This window comes from Hyperolius riggenbachi, chromosome 4 (genome assembly GCF_040937935.1).
Source record: "Hyperolius riggenbachi isolate aHypRig1 chromosome 4, aHypRig1.pri, whole genome shotgun sequence".
NCBI classification, from domain to species: Eukaryota; Metazoa; Chordata; class Amphibia; order Anura; family Hyperoliidae; genus Hyperolius; species Hyperolius riggenbachi.
In genome coordinates, this window is record NC_090649.1 from 135,334,118 (window position 1) to 135,356,893 (window position 22,776).

Genomic DNA, 22,776 nt, shown 5'->3' on the forward strand with positions numbered 1-22,776 from the left:
CAGTTGGCAACATCTTTAGTCCTGACAGGTGCATCTCTTTGAAATGTTCGTTTACTGATAGTTCTGAAGCCAGTACAAATAATGTCTGGCCTCCCAGAATGCTCTGGGATGATAATGCAGCAGATCTGGGAGGGTAAATTTGGAAACCAATATGCAGCAATATATAGATACTAGTAAAAAGGCCCGCCCGTTAAAAAAGGGCCTTAGGCCACGGCCGCTAAACCCCGGCAACGCGCCTACCGATGCTTCCTGCTCACTCGTCTCCCACCACTGTCTGAAGTATATGCACACAGGGAGATGTTGTTTGCTTGACAGTTGGAAAAAGCTGTTCTTTCCCACAATGCAATGAGGTTCTCAGACTGTCAAGTCTGGAAGCAGGGACACACACACACAGGGACAGGAAGCTGAGACACAGGGGTTTTATTATATAGGATAGGAAGTTTGTCGTCTGCAGAAACTGGGAACATTTCTGTAAAAGTGGGTATCCTGTATACTTTACTGCATTATACTATATTTCACTATGGTGCTTCTTTAATAATCATAATAATTAACCAGCATTTGTTATTAACTTATGTTGGCTTATTATTATTTTCATTCAGATGATTCTTTTTTTCAAACGATCTTCAGAGCAGCAGAATTCTATAGGCAGGTTCAGTCAGAATGTGTGAGAAAATCGATCATCTACTGACCTGTGGATGACCATATAAAATATGTATAGGTCATATAAAGGTTTCAGAATCTTTCCTGCTGAGCACATTTGTATCTATGCTTAGTCAGCTAATGTGAAAGTCTCTAAAAGACATGATTGTCCGCTGTCTTGTGTGGCTTCTTGCACGTGTGGAAGTGAGACCTGCATATTACTTTGTCTATAAGAAGGCAATACTACTGTATGTCAGGTTACCTTCACTGATGAGGTGGAGGCCATCCAATTATTTGTTAATCCTTTAGTTTTTCTATTGGTTATAGTCCTCTAAAGCAAACCTCCTGCCTCTCTCCCACCCATTGGTTAGAACCCCCTCGTCTCCCTGAACACAGCTGCGCCCCCCCCACCGGTGGCATAGTGGGCAGCACAGTAGTGTAGTGGGCAGCACAGTGGCGTTCTCACGGTGTTTGCGTGGGTTTCCTACGGGCACTATGGTTTCCTCCCACAACCCAAAAAAGTAATTGCCTTCCCTCTAAATTGACCCTAGACTACAATACATACATACCTGTCTACATACATAGACATATGACTATGGTAGGGGGTAGATATATATACTCTTTACAGCACTGTGGAAGATGTTGGCACTATATAAATACTAAATAATAATAATATTCAGGATACCACCTCCATAATTGCCACCACACACAACTCCTCCTAGCTATCCACACAGATATATAGTATGGGTGCTGCCATGAACTACCTGTTTATCACTGTGATACCCATAGGCTGTGGGAAAGATGGCTCTGTAGACTCTCTGTCCCCTGTCCTGAAGGAGATGAGAGGTCCTCCTGATCAAAGATCACCAGAGGGACACTCACTGGGGATGCAAGTCTAGTGTTACATTTGACAATTTGCCCAGAGATGGGCTTTACAAACCTCATTTCACAGTGTGCACAATGATTACATAAATAAACATCATGTGGCATTAATCTTTTGATGTTGACATCTGCTTACTCTGAGCCAGATAACGGATCTATGAAGCCTCAGTGTTTTTCTCTATTTCAGACACAGCCAGAGTGTCTGTGGATCTCTGTCAATTAGGCCTGTTTAACCAGCAGTGTTGTGGTACTTAACACCACTTTTAACTCTGTTTCCCAGTGCGGCCAGCATCTCCTCTCTATCCACAGAAACTTTCTATTCTCCCTCCCTGGGGACAGATCCGTTCTTATGATGCCACATGATTGATTGTGGAAACAGAGGGGGCACAGAGCTGGTGTTTGAGTAATGTTAAGAAATCAGGAGGACACAAGACTAATCAAACACACAGTCAGGGATTGTGTTTTAACAAGATGATGGATTGCACTTCTGTGTGTTTTCCTGTCCTTCTCCCCAACATCTACTTTACTAACTTTTTTCAAGGGCTGCGGCTGCAATGTGTTGCCATTCCCTTGCCATTAATTAATGACTTCCCTTTTGACTTGCCGAAAACATACATCTTTTTTTCTGGGAATAATACAAAGGGATGCATTTAGATTGGCTATACCGTTATTGTGGTTATCAGTGTGCATCGGTGGAATAAACTGGTGCTATCAAGTATTAATAGGTATACAGTATTTAAAGTGGAAATGCTGTAAAATACAGTATGTGTTATTGTTTATATAGCGCCAACATCTTTTGCAGTGCTGTACAGAGTATATTGTCTTGTCACTAACTGTCCAACTGTCTAACTGTTTAAAGAGGAACTCCAGCCTAAACAAACATACTGTCATTAAGTTACATTAGTTATGTTAATTAAAATAGGTAGGTAATATCTCTTACCCACACTGTTTTAAAAGAACAGGCAAATGTTTGATTTCATGATGGCAGCCATCTTTTTGGTTGAAAGGAGGTGACAGGGAGCATGAGACACAGTTCCAACTGTCCTGTGTCCTGAGCACCTCTCCCAGTTGCTAGGCAACGTGAAAAACAACATAGGAAATCCCATCATGCTCTGCACTGCATCAGGGAATAAAAGCCCAGGCTTTTTTTCTTTGCTGGGTGGAGCTTAGGTAAAAATGTAGCTAAAAATGATGCTTTGGTAAGAAAAACAAACTTCTGATGCTGTGAAACAGTTCTGCTGAGTAGATTTTTTAGTCCGGAGGTTCACTTTAAGCCGCTTCTTCAAACTTCCCCATGTGGAAATGACGTGCTCGCGATAATCGCCACTTTGACGATTCCGAAATTGTGATCTTGGTGATCGTGATTTCGGTTTCAATTCGATTTTTCTTTCAGGCCTACTCTCCAGGGAAACCTGTTACCCTCCACATTTTGGCAAAAAAGGTTGTCAAAATATGATGATGGCTTCCTTGCGTTAGCTGATCAAATTTACACATACCTGTGAAATCCTTGAAAACACTCAGAAGAGAGAAAAAAAAAGCTTTGCCTTGACTTCCACTTTAAGTATTAACAGTATCTGAAGAAAAATGTGTTTAGTGGAAATGCTGCAGGAAAAAGGGGGAAAAAGCGACTACACAAACAAACTTTGCGGAATGCGGTTACAGAAGCCAGCTAAGCTCTTGATGAAATGGAGAGTGAAGCTGCTTAGAGGAGGATTACACAACATAGAACAGGCATGTATATATATGCTAACAAAGCCCACAATGCACTGCTAGGTGGCTCCCGCTATCTGACGATACCTGTTTGGTTATGGATTTGCCTTTTTATTACTGAAAAATGAATAAACTGCGTCTGGAACAACTCGCGACTCACCTGAATGGAGGAGAATACGCATGCTTCATTAACACCGGGAATTTCCATAGGAGCAAATAAGCACATTTTACAGAGCAGTGCCTTCATATTGTACAGCCTCCCTTTCAAATACAGTATCATTGTTCTGATTATCCTCGCCATTCAGTGCGAGTCCTTTTCATGCCTGCTGCATTTTTTTTGCTCTCTTCAGCTCTTTCTTTTACTAAGAACTAGAGGGCAGTAAAGATGACCCTGGGCAGTATCATGTGGCCGGTCCAGATAGGACCACAAGCAATGTGATATGCTGGGATTCTGCAGCAGGGCAGTTGGGGTGGGAAATGAAAGAATAGCATATGTTTTTACAGCACAACCTGCTAATATTTGCCGTGTTCTGGGAATCAGTGTTCTTACAGCCTTTGCCTGGGCTTGTGGGTATTTTTAATGCATATTGTGTAGGATATATACCATAATTTGCCATGTAAAAAAACGGTACTTTGTTTTTGTATTGTTTTTTTTTATTACCTGATAGTTTGCATAATTATCTTCCTGTGCAGCGCACCATCTACAATCCTTCCCCTTTACCATCATAACCCACAGGAGGGCTCCATGGAGGAGGAATCATATAGTCTTTTACTCTGATCACAGAGCTGATCACCTATCCCCGCCCACCTGTCCCCGCCCACCTCTTCTGGATCCTGCCTAGAGATAAACTCTTTGTGGCCAGCGCTGCAGTCCCATCATCCATTTCTGTCTACTTCCTTCCTGCTCAGTGCAGAATAAAGCCGTTAACTTGGCTTTTATAAACACACAGGGGAGGGTGACTGGTCAGGAGGAGGAGAATGCTGAGCTACAGTGCTGGCTGCAAAGAGTTAATGTCAGCACCAGGGCAAAGATATGGGTGTGGACATGTTCACACTGTTACAGGGAATGTAAACCATAACAAGTTAAAGAGGAACTTAGGGCATTTATCAAATTCCCAAAATCCTATCCTAGCAGCAAGTTCAACAGCTTGACCCTTATGCCTATATGAGTACTTAATAAATAAAATATTGAATAAAAACTCTCTGAATAAAATAAAACAGAAGAAAGTGTGCTACCTTCACTTTTGTTTACCTCTGGAGAGTGTGATGTCTTCATACTATTTTCAGTATGTTAATATAATTAACGCTGTCCTAAACGATCATTATAGTTGTTTTGGGCCCCTTAGCTATGTACACAGAGGTGTCTGCAGACTGTTTATAATGCATGTTACAAAACCAGGCATAGCTGCTATTATTCTGGATCACAAGAAAGATATTTGGAATGTATTGTTTTTTGTGTAATGTTCTCCAGCAGAGGATGAAGAACTTTGGAGAACTGGACATAAATAGTGATTACCTAGCTCATTTAGAAAACAAGTTCAACACTCAATAGTGCATCAGACGCAGCAACTGAATTGTAATATTTCAGCCTGTCCATTGCTGGTGGAAAGTTGTTTGGTTTGCGTTGTCTGCGCGCTCTGCAGGTCCAGGTCGGGTTACAGGCCTCTGTGCACAAAGACCTGCTTCTCTTGTAATTGCTGGGAGCCTGGGGAACTTTAATTGCAGCTGTTTACTTCCTTCCTAGCATCTCTTGTCTTTTATTTGAGACCGTGAGGCCTGGGCCTGTTCTGCTCAACTGGAATCCATGCTGCAGGAAGCCCTTTTTACAACACCTGGGAGGAGGAGGGCAGCGAGCAATGCTTTGTAGCCAGTTCTGAACCGCCACTGGGTATGTCATCAAGCACCTTGATGGTACTAGTAAAACCTGTGCTAGGTGTTTAATGGCCAGTCTGCAGGAAGTGAACATCAGGTCTGGCTCTGCTCACCCTCAGACGCTTCACCTTTGAGCTTTGAACTCTGTCCTCTAAATGTGAGCACATCAAACCTACCACCATGGAGACTTTACTGCAGGGCCGCCTGCATACCTGCTTGATTGCCCTAATAAAAACAACAGCAGTGGTCTGTGTGCTTTTCCAATAGTCTGGCCTTTTCTCACCTTCTGAAGTCTTATCTGAAAATTACGTACCAAGATACAATCTATTCCAATAGCAGGCATTAACATTCCCCTTTCAGCGAGGTGTCAGATAACACTTCCAAAGCGCCCATTAAGATGAGCGTTTTATATGTCATAAGTGGACTTGGAGGATGCTAAATAACACAGTGCTTTACAAATGAAAACGGAGTGCATTATTTATCCAGCTCATTTATATAGAGCTGACATAGAGAGATCATTGAAACGCTAACTTCACCCCGTCCACCAATTGAGCTGTAAATCACGGTTCCGGGAATTTGTTTTGTTGTGTCTGCCTTCAGCCACCCCAAACACAGCATAGAAAGGTGCTTCATTTTTCAAAGAACTCTTAAAGGGAACCTGAAGTGAAAATAAACTTTTGAGATAATGATTTGTATTGTATCTGTAGTACAGCTAAGGAATAGCACATTAGTAGCACAGATATGAGTCTCATATTGTTTCCAGTACAGGAAGAGTTAAGAAACTTCACTTGTTATCTGTGCAAAAGAGCTTCTCTGAGCTCCCCAGCTACAGTACTGTTTTCTGAAGCACTTATCTCAACCTGTCTCTCTCACTGTTTCTTGTTTGGTTAAAGGGAACCTAAAGCAAACCTGAAAAAAGACCTGGGGCTTTGACCAGCCACCAGCAGGTGCCTTGTGCCCGGGCCAGGACAAAACGATCCTCCGGTCCCCTGCTGGCGCTCGGTTTCTATTTAAGCGACTGGGCCAGTCGATGGCCACTGCACCTGCGCGGCAGTTGTGCAATAGTATCACAACAAGAGCAAGAGGGTGGATCAGTGAGGGAGATCTGAGTGGCTGGGGGGGTGGCTAGGCGAGAGAGTGGGTAGAGTAGGCCAGAAAATGGAAAGGCCGAGTGTAATGTGGCCACGGCTGCCATCTACAGTACCATCAGTTGGTACTATCCGTTGCATCCGTGTAGTATCAGCTGCTTTCCCTTTGGGGAGGGTCAGTGGAGGAGAAACCAGAGAAGGTGGGGTAAAAGGGGAGGACCAAGAGGGAGAAAGAACTGAGAGCCACGTGGCTGCCATTATTTCTTCTAGCAGGAGTGCAGCAGGATGGAGATGGCATGACACTGGCTGATGGGTCTTGTGAATGGTGAATACATGTGACTTGCAGTTTAATTTAGAAATACCTAATTAACACAGGTGAATTCCCTGAAGGGCTCTGAAATGATTTACATATGTAAATATATTGGGCCTTTTTTTTAATCTTTCAGTAACACATAATCTTACCTGGGCAAACAATTTGCTTACCTAATGAGTTACACTTCTGAGTGTGTGATTGCATATGGTTAACATAGGTTAAAGGTACACCTGCATGAGAGAAGTATGGGAACACCCACTGCTAATCTCCTTCTTCAAAAGAAACAATATCTCAGTGCTTATCCTCTCTCTCTGATGTTTTGAGGCACTTATTGGAACAAATACACAGATCAGCTATGTTGATGATTCTTATCTGGAAACTTGTTCTAGGGCACTGACTGTACAGCCTTGTCCCATGAAAAGATAATAAAATATTCACACAATTTGAGAAGTGTACTCTGCCTTAGATAATGATGGCTTATGCAGCTGTTATGTCACCAAGGTCCTCCATATGTATTCAGAGGTAGAGGATAACACAGACCAAATAAACATGACCAAAACACAAACCTACCCTATTGTAAATAAATTGTAAATAAATCACATTTAAAGTACCTTAGGAGAAGTCCCTTTAACATTTACTGTATGCGCAGCTGCGATTTTTGCAGTTTCATACAGCAATGCCTTCAGGAAGTTCTGTCTGCACTCTCTCCCCCTTATAGTAAGGAATACTCAGAGAGCTCATTAGCACCCCCACGTGGTCTGTGCTGTGCACCAGCCCTGCTGTTTTCACCTTCACCTGAGCTGCTCCATGCACTCATGTGACTAAAGAGGCTTATTAGATACTCTTATTCGCTAAGCCATCAGCCAGTATATTCACATCTGTGCCAGGAGAAGGGCTTCAAGTTTTCAAATCTTTGAAGTAGGGCAAGCAGGTTGCAGTGCTGGAGGCTTTTCCACACAACTTTTGGATAATCAGTAAAATGATCCGGTGCAGAATTATCAGAACGAGACACATACCGATAAATCACTGGGCGTGCAATCATTTGTTTTTTGACCACACAGCGTCATACATGGCCACTAATGACGGAAGTCATCAGAGCGTTGTTAATGATAATTTGATCATGTCTGACATAAGATATGAATGATTTACGGGATTGGCTGAAGAGCTGTTGAAGCTCGCATAAATCTTAATAGATCTGCCAGTATATGGCCTATGTTGGTCTTGGGGGTGATGTATTGTATTATATATATATATATATATATATATATATATATATGTAATATATATATATATATATATATATATATTGTAATATATATATATATATATATATATATATATATACCAGATTGGGACACTTTGGCGCAGTTGGTGAGCTTAAACGCGTTAAAGCGTAACCAAGAGCCCCTATCACTGTTTTCCTGTTGTGTGCTGCAGCCCCTCTGTATTGAAATATTTCTTATGGAGATTGGAGTTCTCCAGTGCTGCGTGCATGCATAATATTGCATAAAACTTGGTTTGTGCTGCTCTACCCCTGATATATATATATATATATATATATATATATATATATATATATATATATATATATATATACGAACACAGACAGAATAGGACATGTGCCATTAAATATGTCACTAAAGTATTAATTGTAATTTAAAAAAAACGGATAAAGAATCACTTGGCTTAAGCCAGGCTCATTTCCATGTCCTGTCCTTGAACAAGTCGCTTTATCTTCCTTTTAGCGCATCACCAATAATAAGCTAATTTGTCATGGGCAATGACCTATTGTGACATGATGGGCAGCACAGAATGCATGGATATCCATTAATGCATGAAGGCAGTATTACAATATAATGCTTCATCACTAGAACGTGTCATTAGTTTGTGGGAGGCCTGCAATATATTTACTAGCACTGTTCAGGCCTCCCAGGGCTGATGTCACCTGGGTGTCAGCACTGGTTGCTGAGTCAGGGGACTTTGTTAGTAATGAGTGGGTGTTGATGTGATGTCCCTTGCCTGGTTTTCCCATCTTTATTGTTAACCTGTTAATTTACCGAAGTTCAGTCACTTAATTCTCCCATTTTGGGTGTACCTCGATTCCCAAAGTGACATTTTATACAGGTGCAAATTAAATCAGTGACAATCACATACTTGGTTTCACAAGCACTGAGGGAGTAGCCTTGTGAATTTGAGAGGTTCATCGCTTAATCTTTCCTAATTGATTTCATTCCTGACTGACTCCCAGATACTGCTGGGTTATTTTCAGCACCGAGGAAGAAAAGTCAGAGCTGGATGTGGTAAAATGTCAGAAGTTGCTTGTTATGACTTTGTCTGAGGTAATTGGGTTTGGAAACTAATTGATGAAAGGCTGCTAGTGAGCACTGTGGGAATGTGGAGACTGCTTCTTGTCTGCTGATGGGCAGAGGTCACTGAGGAAAGTACACTTTGGGCATTTGCCATATAGGCCGGCCTCACAGAATATGTGGTGATGGTATAATTTGCATTGGCAAGTATTTGTACAATTCATATTGTTGCTCTCCAATGCTGTAATGAGGGCGCTGTGGTAAAACACATAGACATGGCTGGACAATGCCAGTTGTCATAGAACAATCAATCATTTGTTATTCATTTGAGTGACAGCTTGATGTCTGTATAAACGTCCTCCTTCTTTAAGATACCTTTGTTTTTGCCCAGAGTGGGAAGCCTACTGCTTCACCTCCCCTCCTGTCTCCACAGTAGGCCTAGCTGAGTTTGTATGACTGTCACAGGCTGTAGAGCCAACTGTCACCTGAACTAACAACAAATCTTCACATCAGGTGACAGTAGTGTCACCTGATGTCTGCAACCCCCTCCCTTCCAGATATGCTCATAAGCTGCCTGCTGCTCCTTTTGCTATCTGGTACCGATGGTCTCATGGGCAAGACAACCACATTGTCATTGGGCAAATCGCTGCACTCGATCAGTAGCAGTGAAATATCAGATGTGACTATGATTGGCTGGTCTGGTGCTTGATAGGTCATGTGCCAAGCTTCCCCTCTGACTGGCCATGGTGTTCTCTTGCTGGTGATGGGTTTTACCATAGCATGCCTTGATAAGAGGATATATCGACACCTGAGCTGCTTATGATGTCATAGGGAAGGGCAGCAGGTGCCATTGGTTGAATGAGGACGAGGATGCGTGGATGAGGAGTAGTGTGTGTGTTAGGGAGAGGGGCGAGAGAGCGGATAAGAGGCAGGTTCCAATTGGTCCAAGCTGTTTGTCCAAACGCCACCCCCTAGGTTTTGCCTCCTGAATTACGTGATTCGGGTGGCTTCATGATAGATCCGCCCCTGTGGGGGAAGGAAGCAGGTGTGGCACAATCTGAGACTTTCCATACACTTTAATTAAGTCTTGTACCAAATGTGGATAGATAATGCTCGGTAGCAGAGCCCTTTCTAGTTTTCAGCACACGTTTCAGTCCTGGCCTTACTTTTCTCAATGAAGTGGTTTTGAGGTTTCTCAGAAAGTGTTAGCAAACTGCATATTGTAATGTTTCGCTGTACTGTCATTACATTTAGTAATTGTAGTGAGAATTGCTTTGTTATTTTAGGGTAAGTTTATAAAACACCCATTTTAATACAAATATTTATTCTCTGCAGCCCCATCAACTGTGACACAGATTCAGCCAAAAGAGATCACAAGACACAGTGTGTCCTTATCCTGGCCAGAACCTGACCGGGCCAATGGAGTCATCCTAGAATATGAAGTCAAGTACTATGAAAAGGTAATACAACAGGGTTACAAATGTTTGGGATATTACTGAAGTGGACCTGTACTGTATTTGGAAACTAGCATAGCCCCACTTATTAAACTCACCTAAAATACCTCAAACTATCCATAAATAAACCCATGTTTGTCTAAAACACGTTTATTTTGGTGAGTCTACCATGATGGGATTGGCCATGTTAATTTTTTTGCATGAGGATTGCACCAGTATTTTCCTTGTGGTGATATGCCTGTGTCCACCTCCCCTACCCCTGTGCATTATGGTATTGCCTTCCCACGATGCTCCTGTCAGGCAGAGTCTGAGCATGGTGCCCAGCCAGTCTCCTGATGAAAGTTCCTGGAGCGCTTTTATTAATGAACTGCGCTGTTGAGAACAGAATAATGTTAACATTTACTGTGATATGGAAGTAATTTGCAAATGCAGTCTTATAAATATAAATAATAGGCCAGAGTTTTTTTAGATTGTTCCATTCCTTTGAGTTCTTATTAAGCTACTTAATAATGCTTTGTGTTTGTAGTGTATTTAGTACATTCTGTCACTTTGTTTATTTTGTTGCAAAAAACACCAGACTTAAAATACAAACCATAGTTACGAAGTTTTAAATAAAAGACAATGGGGCCAGTAGTGTTTAGACTGACAAGAATTTTGTTTCTGAGGTAAATAAATAACTGTGAAACTGCTGTAAATGTTGACTTATAATACCTTTCACTTACTAATTGATCATTTTGTACCATTTTCAGCTGGTTTGGTTTTTTTTTTTTTTGCTTCAGAAGAAATTCACTGATTATTTTCACAGTTTCAAGAACCAAATCGATAAAAAATGAAATTGTGCAGGCTGAATTTTTATAACTGGGTTGAGGATTGACTGTTTTATATTGCATTGAGCAGTAGAAAATCGCACAGATTGGCAAGCTGTAATCGATTTACAATTAGGTGCTCTGTCTGGTGTCATTGAGACATCGTTTGGTTTAGTTTTTTTTCGTTCATTCATTCAAAGGTTAAATAGTTAACAGCCAGCATTCCTTCCTGCTCCCTCAAAGACAGTTGGGACAATCCTTTTTATTGAACCAGTAACACTTTACATCTGCAATTATAACTGAATCATTATTGCTCATTAAATATCCAGGCCTTTTTTACATTATATTCATGATTGTGCGGTCCTCATGTGCTCACATTTTAAACCTTGTTACCTCAAGGAACCCTTCTCTAATCTTACTGCATCATCTTCTCATATCCCTTCATCTTTTGTACCAATCTTGAGACAAAGGCCATGTATATAAAGAAGTAGCGTTCTGATTAGCTTGCCACTACTTGGTTTAAAAATCAGAATATCCCTCTAAGACATAATATTCATATGGGGGGATGTCCAGTGCTTTGACTGCCCCCCATAATTACCCCAAAGTGTTGATCTGCTACTGCATACACTTGAGTTGCTTTGAACTACATTTTTCAAAATGACTACTGTATTCATCAAAAAATGCACACACCCTCTCCCCCACTCACCAACGTGTATTGCAGCTGCAGGTTCCTACTTTTTAAACTATCTGCACCAAAAGGGGAAAACTGGCTGTATTAATGGGAATCTGGAGTGAAAGGGATATTTCCTTTCCTTTTAAACAATGCAAATTACCTAGTTCTGCCTCTGGAGGCTTGACTAAAGTTGCCTGAGGCAGCCGATAACTACTGCCTCAGCCGATAATCAAGCAGGTGTGCTTCAGCCCCCGACCAACACACCCGCAATGATCCTGTCAAATCAACTTACCCAAACGACAGGTGATTACTTTAATCTCACCACTCGCCTAGCCTGCCCAACACACCCCTTCCCCCACGCGTGGCATCACGTGCACACAGCGCCATTATCTCTTCGCCCCACATAGCAACAGAACACGTTGTCAGCTACACAGCTGACTTCCCATCTCTATAGCTTAGTGATGTTGCCCAAAGAGATCGGGTACCGATCCCTGATGGGTGACATCTGTCACAGGTGTGTACACACTTTAATACTTACAGCCATAGACAAAGCATGCAGATCACATCAGATTTTCTGACCCAAGTCTGACCTGATTTTGCTGCGTGCTTGTTTCTGAGGTGTGATTCAGACACTACTGCAGCCCAAGAGGTCAGCAGGATTTCAGGCCTGGTAAGGTTATTGTTTAAAAGGAAATAAATATGGCAGCCTCCATATCCCACTCATTCCAGGTTCACTTTAAAGTCAGTGGTGTTTTCCTCTTTTAAAGTGTTAAATGCTGTTTGTTATTCTGTAAAAATGCAGTCACCCTTTTTCGCCACTTTATAAATATGGCAATTATCACTTATTGTCGATAATGACTGTCAAGGTTAACAAATGTTTATCAGAGAATTTGGGGATGGGGATCAGCTAATCACCAGAAAAACTGCAGTTTTCTGATTAATAATTGGCCTCAAATCCTTTTTTTGCCAAATCTTCATGCTGACTTTATCATATTCTTGTTTTTGCTCTTATGAAAAATGATTGTGATGAATATTGGTTTTATTTTGTTTTTTCTACCATAGGACCAAAACGAACGTAGTTATCGTATTGTAAAGACTGGGACACGCAGTGCTGATATTAAAGGCCTTAATCCACTGACTGCCTATGTTTTCCATGTCCGTGCGCGCACTGCAGCAGGGTATGGCGAGTTCAGCGGACCTTTTGAATTCACCACTAACACTGGTGAGTGTATCTTATGTTTTTCCCAGTCACCAGAAAACCACCACAGTAAACCCCCTATTATGCACTGAACATTCATTTTTCTCTCATAATCAGTCATAGACATCTGCATTGCCTCTTATAGAGAGCAGGCAATCTGTCACAGAAGGAGGGAGTGGGTTTAGAGGTTGGTGGGTGGGTGGGGGTTCTGTTGCTGGGTAGTGTTTAGCTCAGTGTACAGTACATTTCTAAGTCACAACTATCATTATTTTTTATGGTTACTGGGTAGGGTAAGGAGGGAGAAGATTTTTTTTCGGTGACAGACACAGTTTCCAGGTAAGGCAGACAGGTATGCCTTAGGCTAGGGATGACGAAATCCAGCCCTCAAGGGCTGAGGCCTTACACATTTTTGGCACAGTTCAAATGAATTGATGGGACTGAATCAGGAAGGGTGTGGTCCATCAAGTAGAACACATTTCTCCATTTCTCAGTGTATCTTAAACATGGCTGTGGCCCTTGAGGACTGGAGTGCGACACCTGTGCCTTCGGGTCTAATAATAATTGCTGTAATACATTTTTACCTTGAGAATCACTTGACATAGTAAATATTTATTTATACGTTAGATAGCAGTTGAGAACTTTGTAAAATAAGAGATGTAGAAGTCACATTATGAACTCCAGAACATTTCAGTTTGGCAGTGCGGACATAGTAAATGTATATTGAATATCCTGTTGTCTCCTCAGTGCCATCCCCCATGATAGGTGAAGGGGCCAGTCCCACAGTGCTTCTGGTGTCTGTGGCGGGAAGCATCGTCCTGGTGGTCATTCTTATTGCTGCCTTTGTCATCAGCAGAAGGTATGTGGCTTCATCAACTATTCCAAACCTTTCACATGATTAACTAAAGCGTGTTTAAACCGCTCTTTAATTATTCACAAGCTGCTGTGTTGGGAAAATCTTCAGAGATTGTGATGAAAACAGCAAGTCACAAAACTACAGCAATCTCATGCTCGATTTTTTATTCTGTTTGCTTTCTAAGTAAAAACACCATTATTTTTTAAACGGCCCCAGCCTGTCTGGGGTATAGAGATGTGTGCTAGATCAGAGTAAGACTATTTGTTTTATGCATTCATATATTATTACTGGGTATATGTAAGGAAGCACTGTACAGATCAGCATTGCAGTTTTTTTGCTTGGGTGGAGTGGGAAATAGAACTCTGTCAGGTTTCCATTATTGTCTCTGAACCTGTGGAGGAGCTCCACACCACCACCACTTCCTGTCTAAGTAATTGGAGTTAAGTTGACCAGGAAGTAAGGAGAAATCTTTACAGCAGGGACACAGACAACAGTAAACACACTTCTTGTAGCAAAGTTCAAAGGTTGAGAACCTTCATCTCATGTTAATTGCTGTCTGTGTACCTGGGGATATTTCTTCTCACTGTAGATCAGGTTAACTCTATTGTAAATGGCAACCCAGGCAGACGTCTTCATTTCTTCCCACCTACTGTATATAAATACTAAATAATAGTAATCTAAAAGTAAAAAATATAAAGTGTACAAGCATAGCATCCAGGCACCAATCCATGGGTAATCCTTAGAACATCTTTTTATTTTGCATCCTTAGCATAAATCGACAGACACACAAGAGCGGAGTATGCAGTATGGCCTGGGAGCTGTTTTGTGGGTCCCCCAGCTTAGTCGGACGCCACAAAACACAGCAAGTGTTTTAAGGATTACCCTTGGATTGGTACCCGAATGCTATGCTTCTGTACATTTATTGAATTACTCCGTTCACCGTGGAGCACAGTCCCTGAAAACTTTTTGACTTTGCCAATCTGTATTTAGTATTATATATGCAAACTGCGCCTCCCTGCAAACTTATCTAGACAAAAGTTTTACCTAAATACCAAGTGCATATACAGTTTATATGGTATGTCCACCAATCGCATGTAACCAACATGAGTATGCACTATTACAAAGCTATTACACAGCGCTGACATACATCATACCAATCTGTATTTAGTGCCAGCTAAGGATGTTTCTTCAACTGTAAAAAATAGAAAGTGTTTTTGTCTGTTCATATTGAATGTGAATGTATAGTGAACTGAAGGTTTGTGGTTTCCTGTTGGTCAGTATGGCTGAAAGCAGTTGGATATAGCACATATTACCATTCTGTTTGCGCACTGTGTGGCAAAATGTATTGGTGTGCGCTGCTTGGTTTCAGGCTCCCAGTAATAAAGTTATTGGGGGGCACTGGATGCTGCACCCAAACTGAATACTACTAAAGGTGGGAGTCAGCAGTCTATCTGTCGAAAAACTACTCATTAATCCTACATGGAGTTTTCTATTTGTGTAATCTTGGCGTTTCCTAGGCTTATGGTCTTTCACTGAGGTTTTTGACAGGTGCACTTTGCTATATGCCAGTCCCGCTGGTGGATGTATACCATCTAGCAGTACAGATAGAGAGGCCATATAATAACAGGAAGTAAACGCCAACAGCTGTTTCACTAGTGATATAACAGTGCACCAGCCAAAAAAGCTGGACCAGAATCCTTTCCTTTCAGATAGAAATATTGTCATATCCTTTATTCGAGGAGCATCTGAGAAAGTATGTGAGGTATTTTTAGGATTCCAACTATGTGTGGTTCATCTTTTGTCTGTAAAGCCCCTTCCCACTGCTTTTCTTTTCTGGGTGGAGCTGTGACCTGAAAACAAAGCCATGTTTTGTGATTAGCATCTAAACGCAGCGTTCCCAGTGGAAACCCCTACCAGCTTTTTTGATGTCCCCAGCATGATGGCAGCAGAAGCAGGCTGCTATTTAAACACGATTTCTGCAGCAGGAGCTCTGTTTCAAATTGAAAATGAATTCCACTAATTCCTGAGCCGGCTTTTTCGGTGCTGTTAGAGGCAGTGCACAATAGGCTGCCTGTGAATAGGGACAAAGTGTCTCACAGAAAAGGTGTTTCTGTTGCCTAAGTCAGGTCTCTTGCTTTGATTTCACGGCAAGCAGTAGAAAATGACAGCTGTTGCCTTTCTGGGTCATATAAGGAACAGTGACAAAAAACTTCTCACTTTGAAAGTCATTTAAGTCTGGGTCTGATGCATAAAATTATTTTGAGTGTGTTATTTTATTATATATAGAAACAAACAAATAATTAGACATTCCCTTCAAACTGACAGTTTGATTGATTAATTATTTAAAGGATAACTGAACTGAGAAGTATATTGAGTGTCTGAATCACAATTCTGAAACAAGCATACAGTTACTCTTGTCAGATCTGGCAATAATGTCAGAGCAACCAGATCTGCTGCATGCTTCAGTGTCTATTGCTAGAAGTATTATGCTGGGCATACACGGGTCGATCCGGCAGCCGATTAGCCGCCGGATCGACTCCCGCTGCCTCCCCGCTCGTCCGCGCGTGCTCCCGAATCGATTCCCGCTCGTCCCCGCCGGTGCTTCTTATCTTCCGCTCGATTCGCCGCTATTGTCCGCCCGCGGATATCGAGCGCGGAATTAATCCCTGCGGTGAACGGACACGTCGGATATTATCAATCGAGCCATCAGGCTCGATTGATAAGCCTCCCTCGACGCCGTGTATGCCCAGCATTACGCTAGATACCCGCGGCCTAATCGGCCGCCGGATCGACCCGTGTATGCCCAGCATTAAAGGCAGAGGAACAGCAGGGTTGCCAGGCAACTGGTATTGCTTAAAAGGAAATAAATATGGCAGCCTCCATATACCTCTTTCTACGGGACAATTAACTAACCGTACCAGGTTCACTTTGATTTGTTTTAATCTACTTACAACGTTTTATATAGTAGTGTAATATATACAACAAAATTAAGTAATGAAAAAGTAATGTCTAGCTACTATTTTGTACATTGTATCTCGAATTGTTTCTAAGTAGGGGACTGCCTGTATAAGTATCCCATATAGAGAAGTCAGTTGTTCCTTCTCCACTGACTCACTCTTATCCACCATTATAAAATCAAGCAATCTTTTTTTGTTTCTTCTTCTTAGCCATGAGGAATGCAGACTACTTTTTGCTATTGGCCTTTTATAATATGGAATTTTTTGTAGCATTGCGGTTGTAAAGCGCCGCTACACAGTTTAATATTATGTGGCAGTATTCGTTATGTAGCTATGTTCTGCCACGTATATCAGTTGTGTAAAATTGGAACTTGCATGATAGACACCCAGTTCATCACTCTGTTAGATTCTGTGAGGGAATTGTCAGCATGTCACAGTCTCTCACTGACGATCAAGGGTGGGTTCGGGTCGATTGCAGCCCAGCTGTGATTGGTTCTCAATGGAGCACTTAAGATAAAAATGAAACGTCAACCCTTTGGACTTTTCATTGATTCCCCCTTAGTGTCAACCATAAAGCTGTCTAAGGGAAGAGAGGCAGAAGGCAAGTAGCTGACAGCGCCGTGGCCCCTAATGTGAATTCAAACAGCGTTTCCTGCTGGAAATGGCATCTTGTATGAAACTAGAGCATTTGTCTATTCCCTCCAGTTTCTTGCTAAATGCAAGCTGCTTGCTAATGCTGCGTTATTAGGTGCAGTCTATTTTGTAGAAGGTATTCCTGAACATAATTTGTGGGTCTCCAGTTACAGGAATGCTTGTCTGGATGCTTGAGAAACATTCTTTGGTATAATGTCTGTCTAGTGAAGAAAGGGAGAGAGCAGTTAATGAGTTATTAATAGTCCCGCTCTTGTGTCGGTGAGCTCTTGGTCTGCTATAAAGCTTCCCATGCACTTTACACAGTAGCTGACCATGAATTATAGGGCTCTGTGTATGAATTAGCTGGTCTTTTCTCATTGGCCTCATGTGAACCTCTAACAGGTTCAAGGGATACTCTTGGAATTGGAAATTAAAGTCCATGATGCATTAAATAAAGTGTAATGGTAGCCTAAGCTTTTTTTCTTTCATAATTTGAAGAAGGATTATATTCTCTGCTAGAATTAATTGTTACATGTGATACCACAATAGGATAGGTGGAATGAGTTACCCCAGGATTAAAACCGTTAAAAACAATTTAATAAGGAAAGTATACAATTATTAGACCCTACAAGATTATGTGTTTCGTGGGCACTTCCTCAGGTCAAAAATACAGGGGTGATGCTGCTTCATTCCTGCTCTGGTGACTCTATACTGGGACAGGATATTACTGAACATTTCTCAGTGGGGAGGCAGAGAGCATTTAAATACCTCACAGTTGTTTTACACCTTTACCATATTACTGCTGTGATGGGTGTAGATTATACCTCACTTCCTGTTGTTGAGGGCCTTGTCAGACAGGAAGCTGGGAGAATTTTCCTCAACAAACACAGAGGAAGTAATGGCCTGATAGTGGTTCTTATCTAACTCACTGAATCCAAACTCAGAGTTTTAGTTTTAATTCTACTTTTAAAGTGTATCGGAGATTAACTTTTACTCATTGCATAATTGTGTTCCTTTCATATTGTTTATAGGGCATTCCTCAAGCCAAATACTTTTTTGTTTTTGTTTTAATACTCTAATTCCCTATAAACTAAACAAGCCTCACCCACATTTTTTCAGAGAGCCTTGGCAGTAGCAAGGGATCATGGGAGCTTAGTCTGGGCAGGAGGAGGGGGAGGTATTACTTGCCAGAGATTGCAGAGGGGAGGAGGAGGGGGATTAGGTTTTTTCACAGAAGATGCAGATAAGCTTGCCTGTTTGTAATGTTTACAAACAGCATGGCTGCTGTCATTGTATCACAGGAAGAAATAATCATATTCTATTGAAGCTGTTGGCAGCTCGATATGCTGTGTAAACAATCTAAACTTTAGATAAGATATATAGACAAGGTACTTGTTAGAGTTAGTTTTTCATCTCAGATCCGCTTTAAGTAAAAGTTTACCTCAAGTTGTCTTACTTATTAAAATTAAGTGTTAAATATACCATATAAGCAGGCACTGGTGTGCCCAAGCAACATTTTCCATTTCTTCTCCAGACGATGAATAGGTGTTCTGCCCACAGGGATGCAGGGATGTCATACACCAGTCTTCAAGAGCTGTGGTCCTCACACATTTTTGGCTCAGCTCAAATTAATTGATGATACTGAATCAGGAAAGGTGTGTTTCAACAAGTTGAACATATTTCTCTATTTCTCAGTCCATCCTAAACACTGGTATGGATTTGGCCTCTCGAGGACTGGCGTTCAACACCTGTGCCATAGAGAAAAAGCAGCCTAATTATATCTGTATGTGTGACTACCTTCCTGTGGTAATATACCACCACATTGAAGGATATTGGTCACACATGTGCAGTTTTTCTAGGAAGTTTGTGGGTTGTTGTTTTTTTTTTTTTTTTTTTGCTATAAAGGCTTTTATTATATTATACAGCTGAGGAAATGCTGATTTATGTCAGCAGTTATTTCCACCATGACAAAGCACCATTTCTCTGCACTTGCATGAAGACACTCCAAACCAACCATCTGACGTGGACTCCTCCACACACTGCTGTCCTAGTATAATCAAGCATGAAAGAAAGTTTCCAAAACATACAATACTTCTTTGCCAAGTCGTTTCATGACCATGCCACACACAGTTTAGACAGTAATTTGGACATCCAATCCTTCCTGCCTGTGACTACCTGTGAATTCAGTGCTCGTCTCCCTTCCTCGGTTTCTGCAATTGTTTTCCTCGTTGACCTTGTTTGTGAATACGCTGCAGCGCAGTGCTTTTGTCCGAGACACCAGTAAATGTTTGATTTATTGACCCGGGCAGCTTGTAGAAGCAGGTCTGGATTGTGACATCTCCAGGAACAAGCTTCCAGTTGCTAGTGCCGTGTCATTACCCAGCTGGACAGCTCCGAACATTTATTCCTGAGCACTTTAATGAGGTTATGTAATCAGCTGACAGAGAGGAAGGCAGATGGTGTCTCTATCGTTTCATAGCAGCTTGGCGCCCCTGTACATGGCTTCATTCTCTCTATTCCTAATGCTGATTTCTTAAAGCTGTTTTTTTGGAAGCAGTTTCCACCAGGCAAACTGGCTTGGAGGGGTGGATGTGAGTCAGTATGCCATGCATCTTCTGTGTTTTTTTTCCTTTTAACCCTGTTAGTTGCTAGTCTGTAATGTCAGCAATGTATTGACAGCTAGATGAATGTGTAGGTGAGCACTGCACGGAGTTATCTGTGTATTCCTGGATCTGAAGTAACACGGTGTTACCACGTGAGGACCTGTTTGTACTTTTACATTGGAAAAAAAGGAGAATACTCAGATTTTACATGATTTGGTCATGGAGAACTCATTTGAAGGACCGCTATTATTAAAAGCTGTAAAATGCACTTGGACAAATACATATAAGATGTAAAATGAACTGTAAATGACCTTTTTCCATATGTAGCTGTCACTTAAGACTTGTACACAAGCTAAATGGTTCTTGGCGGAAGCAGCTGAACTGACCATCTGTGCCAAGAAACTAGTGTGTCTATAGCGGGCCCTGACCATATTACCCCTTCCCCCTTCACCCCACCCACCCATTGCCTTGCCATGTTATGTCCCTGGCAGAACAAAAGCACATTGTTTTCTTGCTTGCCCAGCCCACACCATTGTGTCCGCGCTGTTAGCCCTCCTCCCTTACAACAGAATGCACCTCTAGCCTACAGGATTAGACAGGCTACCTGGCTTGTTTCTATAGGTCCTTTAAATGGAGTGCTCTTGAAAATAATAGAGAGAGCTTTGAGAGTTACCCATGAGGAGGTGGACTAGTCTAAAATCTGTCAGTCAGAGTTTGAGAACTGTGAGATTAACAATATCAGCTACATAGGGAGAGAAGTAAATTATAGTGCATTTTACACTGGGATAAATGTACATTCTATAATATATATATATATATATATATATATATATGTGTGTGTGTGTGTGTGTATTTAAATGTAACATTTTTTTGCAATAGTGTTTCTAAATTTACTGTGGCTTTCAGTTATGCATTTTATTATACAGTATACATAATAAGGAACGGCCACTTAACTCATGTAGACTTTATTACCTAAGTCCCTGTAAAATAAAATCTGTATTAATAGCCTAAGTAGTGAAACAAATCATGAATGTACTCCCAAAATGTTTGGTTAAGGGCTGGTTCAGACGGACGTTTGGAGGCGTTGCGTTTGCTGGCGTCGCGTTCAGCAGCGTTTGTGTGCGTTTGGATGCGGTCGCGTTTTTTCTTCCCCTAGGGGGACATTAGCCGTCGCGGTTAACCTCCCCTGGAAGCTACATGTAGCTTCCAGGGGCTCCTTGAACGCCAGGGAAAATCGGGACCCAAACGCCGCGTTTGTGTAAACGCGCTTGAAAGCTTGGTACAAACGCTCCCATTCACTTGAATGGGAGCGTTTAACACCAAGCCCTGAACGCTGGCTGTAAACGCTCTGCAAACGTCCGTCTGAACCAGCCCTAAGAGACACGAATTTTGGAGACAAGGTAAAGCAGGGCCCCCAGGGCCTATTGTGCCTGTAGTGGATGCTACCTCTGCTACCCGTATTGCGAGGACACCGCTGTCCTCAGGCTTTGTCATTGTATACTGCAACAGGCTTATGGTTCCTGTTTTGTCCCTTAGCTGAAGTCATCAATCAAGGTCACACAAGAACCGATCAAAGCAGACCTGGGCTGATAGACACACCTTTCATTGTGTACACATGTGATGTTTGAGGGAAACCTCTCACACTAACCTGCTGCCTCACAATGTATGCACATTCCAGCCTTTTGTTTTCATTGAAATCCTGTGGGAAATGTTAACTCTTATATTATCACCTCGCCTGTACAGTTTTCTGTTGAAGGTGGTGACCTGCTGCTGTTATAATTTGGCTCTGTCGGTATTTCACAGCACTTCATAAGAATGCATATCCCATTAGCACTTATAGATGGACAGGAGCCTGAGGACCACTGGCTGCCCGCACCGTCCTTCACTTGTAAATGTTTCTTAAATGATTTGTCAGCTGATGAAATTACTCCAGATTCCCTTGGTAATTAAGAGATGGCCTGAAGCAGCTGATTGGCAGCTGTCTTTGTAGTTCGCCCTCTTCCAGGTGCCTTCTGGACAATGGCAGCCAGCATTTTGTGTGAGGGCGCACACAGGTTATGGAAGGTCACAGAGGTGACCAGAGAAGCAGTTATGTGGCAAAGCTGTCATTCAATCCCTCATAGTCTCCTATTAGTGTTTTATCAGTAAATCTGTGTTCTTTGGACAAGGCCCCAAACAAACCATAATTACACATTGTTCTGAATGCTTGCTTCCATTGTTATCAGCCTTCTTTTTTCCTAAATAGGCTATCTAATACAAATATCAGGTTGAAACATTCTTAAATTGCTGATAACCATTGTATGTTTAACCTGTGTGGCTTGGCTCAGGCATTTCTACCAGCTATCTAAACACCTTTGATTTTAGTCACGGGAAACTATTACTTCAGGTAAAAATCTTGTATGAGTACAGATGCCCCATGACATCGGCAGCATCCCGCTCATCATTCCGCTGACTAACTGGCTGGCTAACGGTCTTCTGCGAGGATAACTACTTCGGAACCCGCCATTATTATGTCACATGATCGATCATTATAATTAACCGACAACTGTTTTTCTATGAAATATGTAAATTATCCTTTATTAATCTGTTACTGTAAATAAATAGAGAAAGACTTTTGTGTGCCATAATAAAATGGTGCACAGTAATAAAGTGGTTAAAGTGCAAACTTCCATTGGTCTAGGAAGGTAAACAGTGCTAAAGCACCATTTTCAAAATGGTTAACTGGCAACTGACTAATAAAATTAACACTGTCGGTCACAGTGTTTGGCTTTCATTGACTAGTACAGCTT

At 41.7% G+C, this 22,776-nt stretch overlaps 1 protein-coding gene across 1 annotated transcript in view; it reads left to right on the top strand.

Annotated features, from left to right (window-relative positions):
- EPHA4 (EPH receptor A4) overlaps positions 1-22,776 on the top strand; it is a 110,019-nt gene that overhangs the window by 63,626 nt on the left and 23,617 nt on the right. The window contains exons 6-8 of the mRNA XM_068280731.1: positions 10,146-10,270; positions 12,806-12,965; positions 13,686-13,797. Of these exons, the coding sequence (XP_068136832.1) occupies positions 10,146-10,270; positions 12,806-12,965; positions 13,686-13,797 (397 nt within the window). The remainder of the gene's footprint in view (positions 1-10,145; positions 10,271-12,805; positions 12,966-13,685; positions 13,798-22,776) is intronic.